A 6,000-nucleotide genomic window follows, 5' to 3' on the forward strand; every position below is an offset into this window, starting at 1 on the left:
TCAGACAAATTTTATGAGCTACTGTTAATGTGCAAAAATCATCTCTTAAAAAAAGATTTTTGGGAATTTGGGCTAAAAACTGCCTAATCATAATTATATAGAAAAAAATGTACCTATACATTATGTATGAAACCTAAAAACAAACATTTAGGTGCCAAAGCTACTACAATAATTACATAAAGACATTTATGTCCATCCATCCATTTTCCTGACCGCTTTGTCCCTTTCGGAGTCGCGGGGGTGCCGGAGCCTATCCCGGCTACTGAAGGGCGAAGGCGGGGTACACCCTGGACAGGTCGCCAGTCTGTCACAGGGCCCCAATCACACACCCATTCACTCTCACATTCACACCTAGGGGCAATTTAGAGTCACCAATTAACCTATGAAGCATGTTTTTGGACGGTGGGAGGAAGCCGGAGTCCCCGGTGAAAACCCACGCATGCACGGGGAGAACATGCAAACTCCACACAGAAAGGTCCCAGCCGGGATTCGAACCGGGGCCTTCTCGCTGTGAGGCGAGAGCGCTAACCACTGCGCCACCGTGCAGCCCAGACATTTATGTATTTATTGATTTTTTATTTTAGTACTTTATGATTTTTATGGTTACTATATTTCTGTAATGCAAGAAAAAAATGGCATGAGTGAAAGCAGCCTTTCAGCTTGACGCATCGTCACATTGTACATGACAAAGTAAATCCATATAAATCCATGACACTGTGCAATGAACAACAACGTTTAATGTGTAACTAAACCCTAAATTAACTTTTTTTTGTCTGTTGACCTCTGTAAATGGAGCTTTAAAAGTGCTAACTATTGGTCCTTGACAAATTTTTGAAAAATTATGAAAAACATGTATAATTCTAAAAATAATGGTCTATAACTGTCTGTGCTGCCCCCTATAGGTCGAATTGAGTACTACATGTGAATTTTGTGACTGATCAAACCATTGAAGCCCCATGTCATTCCAGAAGTCCCACGTCATGAACTGCAGCTCCAGTAATGATAACAGTCCTGTTCTCCAGCCCCACCCCTCTGATTAGGTTTTCACATGTCAGCTGTGGGCGGAGTCAGCCTTCAGCTTCCCTGTTTGGTGACCCTTCAAAATCCCACTCCTATCGTTCTTTGATCTATAATAAAAGCATTCCCATTGGTCTTTTAATTATGCTTATGCTGTTTTCAGCCAAAATAAAAAAATCTTTGTCATTTTCTAGGACATAGTTTCTGCTAGTTCATTAGAATTAGAGTTGAGGGCGGGACTGTTAATGCAGAGTAAGCACGCCCCCTTTCCTATCATCCATCTGTTACTCCCACTAACTTACAGCCCCAATCTAACGTTAGCAGTGCAACAAAAATGGGAAGCAATATTAGAGCTATCCAGGTGTACAGGTTTGAGCCAAACTCGGATGAGAAAAACAAAGATGGATCAAGTCGTCTACAAGTGAAAGCATCAGAATGGAGTGGAGCAAGGAGCTTCTGGCTTCTTGATCACATATACACGCTTTTTCCAACAACATTTTTGCACCAGCTCCTGATTCAGAACAATTTGAAAAGAGCAATACTCAGAAATTTTAAATGTCATCAATCTTGAGAAAATCGCCACAAGAACATGTTAAAAACAACATTTTCACCTACTATTTGGTTTCCATGATTATATACGTACGTTCCCATGACGAGCGCCGCTTGCATTGGCCGGGGGGCTTTGAGCCTCTCTGACTGCTGGACTGTTGTTGGCCGATGTGGCAGGCGGAGCAGGGGGCGCTTTGGGGCCTGCGTCACCTTCCCGGACGCCTACGCTTTCGTAGAGGCCGTCGTCCAGGTAGTGTGTGGGGGTGGGGTTATTGCGCAGGCCAACCTCGGTGTAGGTATGGTCCCTAACTTCCCCTCTTTCCCCTCCTCCTCCACCGTCACCTCCCGTGTCCCCCGCTTGACCAGATCCCTGTGGACTGGTGGGGATCTGGGGGAGCTGGCGCCCTTGGGACGGCCTCAAGTCTGTCTGCGACCGCCGACTGTGAAGGAGCAGGAGGTCCATGCTGGCAGGGCGGCTCTTACTAACAGCTGCACGGCAAAAATAAAAAAAAGGGCATCAGGGCAACAGACTTCTGAAAGTAATTATCACATATGAACTGTCAGTCGGCACTTACAGTTTCCATTGCAAGGAAAGCGATTTATCTCGTGCAGCCTGGTGTCAGATTTGCTCATGGAGTTGAGTTTTGGATGCCGAAGCGTACCCTGCTGTCGCGAACACACACAGAATTATTCATGGAGGTTTTCAAACATGCAAAAACATGCATGGGCGTATGTGTAAACAAAAGCACAAGAAGTGGAATGACAGAGAAAGAGGGACGCGGGGCGTTCTGGGATGCGGGGCAGAAAAAATGACAGCATGTCTCACCAAATTTACAGATGTCCCTTTCTCTCCAGCTGGGGGGTGCTTGCTCTTGCTTTTTCTGATACAGCATCAAAGTGGGGAAGGTCAACACAAGCCGGTGGACAGAGAGAAAAAATACACACGCTTAGAGCTGAGAGATACAATCAAACTGAGACACAGAAGTCCTTGGATGATAGGAAAAGTTTGCTTCAAGACAAAATCAAGGCAAAGCTGACCTTCATTGAATTTATTTTCAAGACAAACAAAAAAGATTCCCACAGAACATACATAAAAAGTCAGATATATTCTGCTTCATTACGGTTTAACCTGTGATTATATATATATAAAAAACTGTTCTGCATCACTCTGGAGATAGGAGCAGCCACAGGAAACAGTTGAAAAGGTGCAACAACACAGACGAGATGAGGCGGGAAGATGTGCTCTCTGGTGCAGCTGTGAATGTGAAAGCGAGCCTCCTTCCGCTCGCTTTGTAGGTTGAGGATGTCGGAGCTTGCAGTGCTGCAGAAAACAGCAAAGCGAGAAAACTGGGTGTCTGGTTTGCAAACAGGTGCTGAAGGCCTGAGTCATCTTCATCATGCAAGTTGCTTGAACTATATGCCAGACTCTAGTTATGCACAGCTTTTCTCTACAAAGCTGTCATATCCCTAAGAAGCCACAAGGGGAGAAGAGCTCTCCTCGAGCTGTAATTCACAAAATAATAACTAGAAAGGTGGCATTACCTGGGATAATGGTAGCGTGAATGTTTTTTGCTGAATCTGGATGCTGAAAATGCTGAAGCAATTTACTCTAATTGTTTAGGGGATTTGCTGAAAATGCAAAACCTAATTGCAAAAAGCAAAATTTGATAAAAGACTTGAAATTTTGTTAAAGAACTACGAGAGACTGCTGAAGTTTACCTAAATTCCTGAAAAATTGTTTGCTTAAAAATCCTCAATACATGCAAATTTGACAAAAAAGTGTAGTGTGTTGCTTAATTATGACCTAAACTTTAAATTAGCCCCAAAAACCTTAGCAGATGCCAAATCAGCCTAAAACACTATCAGCCTAAAACATTATCAGCCTAAAACGCAAGCACATTGCTAAAATACTAGCTGAACTCCAAGATAGCCTAAAAATCCTCAATACAATTTGTCAAAAACGTTAGCATGTTGCTAAAACATTAGCTAAACTGAAAAGTAGCCTAAAAATCTTAGTAGATAACAAATTAACCAAAAACTTTAGCATGTTGCTAAAATATTAGCTAAACTAAAAAGTAGCCTAACAACTTTAGTCGATGACAAAATAGCCAGAAACGTTAGCACGTTGCTAAAATTTTAGATAAAATTAGTATGCCAATAAAATAAAATGATCTGGAGGGCCAGATATATTTACCCAGAGGGCCGGATCAGGCCCCCGGGCCCTGACTTTCACACACGCACTATAGTTATCCTCCTGCTCCTTTCTGTAAGTTTTTCAGCACGTAAAAACTCAATCACACTTTCAGCAATTTCTACAATCTTTATATCAAAACGTTCATTCAGGATATTACTGCTTGTTCTTTAGGTATTTATAAACTTCCTAGTTGTTGGAATATTGATCAAAATATGTCGCATAGGAAATGAATGAGAAATTGCTGAAATCCTTCTAAAACTTTGTGCCCTTTGAAACTTGTGAACTTCTGCAATACTTTAAACTGGAGACACCATTCAAATTTTAAAATGTTCATAAACGACTGGGTTTTCATGGTAATTTGCAATTTAACTTTTAATTTAGAAACGCTAGTTTTTTGGCTAATCTAGACATTTTACCACTTTTTCAGGCTGATTTGGAGTTAAGCTAATATTTTAGTATTATGCTAGCTGTTTTGTCAAAATTAAGTGATGTCTGAATTTCCCCCCCAAATAACTAAATAGTGCATTGGCCTTTTTATTAGTCCGGTCCAAATCTAATTACAAAATTGAGTGCACTAGAAATTTCCCAGAAGCATGCATCAATGCTCACTAGATTAGCAAATATAGACCCCAATGCATTGTGGTCAAACAAGTTTGAACAAAAAATGTGTTTAAATGTATTTTTTAACAAACCATCCACGTTTTCATCATCAAAACACAATGGAGTCATAAAAAAACATTGTGAAATGTTTGTATTGATTCGATTTTGACTTGATGAAATCAGTGACGTCATATTCAGTAGTGAGCATCATGTCTAAGATTTGGAGTTTAGATAACATTTTACCATTATACTAGCAGTTTTCACAAAATTTGACCTTTTTTTTTGCCAATTTAGCATTTAGCTAATATTTGGCTAGCTATTAGCTTGAGCATTTTTTAGCTATCAGTTACAGCATTCACACTTATTGTAGACAATGCTATTTATCTAGCTTTGTATGATTATGTAGAGAAAAAGGATGGCATTTTTACATGACACAGTAGATTTGGACTGCTGAACACCTTCCAGCACCCAGCAGTGAGCTTATACTACATTATTCTTTCCATTGGTACAGCAGTAGGGTTTTATTTCCATGACATAAGCTGGCTTGACATTTCTCTACATCCTTATCAGTGTATCCCATGGCAACAAAGCCACGGTGCAGCCTCCGATTGGTCCCCAAGGGTTCTTGAGAGAAAAAAAAAAAAGAGGCAAAGCTATTCCTCCGCTCTCCCAAACTCAGAGCGCGATCCCCTTTAAACCGTGGGGTGTCCCTGTACTGCAGTGTCTGCTCCTTCTTAGTGTCCTGCAAACCCCATTCAATCTGAACTGACACTTTTACCTATTAACATTCATTAGTGCCGCTCCGCTCAGGCAGGGGATGAAAGAGATAGAGGGAAGACAGAGGGAAAGACAAGGAAGGGAGGAGAAGAGTTCAGAAGAAGTGGAGACAGATAAAAGAAGGAGAGGATAATGAGAGGGATCTGGGAGAGAAGACTCTCTTGTTCTCTTGAACTTTTGCTCCACACTTTCACTGCGCTCCAGCACACTCACCTTTGGCAACCTACGCAGACGAGAACAATGAGAATGGTGACCACAAACGCGGACGCCGCCGCAATGGCTCCCAGGAGCAGCAGGTTCTGGTAGGTCGGTGCTTCTGGGTTGGTATCGCCGTTGTGTTCCATGACACCCACTCCGTCTTTGCGCACGACGTCACTTTCGCTCCAGCACTGCGACTCACGCAGGAAAACTGCAAAAGATAAGAGAGAAAGAAATGAACAGAGACACAAGTCATGAGTGACATAAGAGATAAGAAAAAGCTGGAGAAATTCAGCAAACGCCGTGTGTGTGTGTAACTCTCGCTTTTTTGTCTCCTGACAGATCAGTTTCTATTTTTAACCCACTGGAATAATGCACAGAAAATAGAACACCTTAAAACAGGGGTGTCAAACTCAATCGCACTAGGGGCCAAAATCCAAAACACACCTTAGGTTACGGGCCGAATAGGACAAACATTTACTCTAAAAGTACATTTTTAAAACTTTAAAACCGTAACTTTTTAACATAATTATGAACTAGATATATAGCATTACCTGCATTAATGCTAGTGTGAATGTTGTAAACTGAATTTGGCCGCTGAAGATGCTGGTGCTGATAGCTAAAAATGCTAAAGCTGATAGCTGAAAACGCTAAAGGTGATAGCC

At 41.6% G+C, this 6,000-nt stretch overlaps 1 protein-coding gene across 4 annotated transcripts in view; it reads right to left on the bottom strand.

Moving 5' to 3' along the window:
- The window catches only part of LOC112159235 (trithorax group protein osa), a 58,802-nt gene that overhangs the window by 12,589 nt on the left and 40,213 nt on the right, over positions 1-6,000 (bottom strand). For 3 of the 4 annotated variants that reach the window (XM_024293178.2, XM_036212765.1, XM_036212767.1), the window contains 4 exons: positions 5,351-5,546; positions 2,393-2,447; positions 2,142-2,232; positions 1,661-2,055 (listed from right to left, as the gene is read on the bottom strand). In XM_024293178.2, coding sequence (XP_024148946.1) covers positions 1,661-2,055; positions 2,142-2,232; positions 2,393-2,447; positions 5,351-5,481 — 672 coding nt within the window. In that variant the 5' untranslated portion in view covers positions 5,482-5,546. The remainder of the gene's footprint in view (positions 1-1,660; positions 2,056-2,141; positions 2,233-2,392; positions 2,448-5,350; positions 5,547-6,000) is intronic. The other variant, XM_024293179.2, reaches the window with a different exon arrangement.

Source organism: Oryzias melastigma, linkage group LG7 (assembly GCF_002922805.2).
Source record: "Oryzias melastigma strain HK-1 linkage group LG7, ASM292280v2, whole genome shotgun sequence".
NCBI lineage: Eukaryota > Metazoa > Chordata > Actinopteri > Beloniformes > Adrianichthyidae > Oryzias > Oryzias melastigma.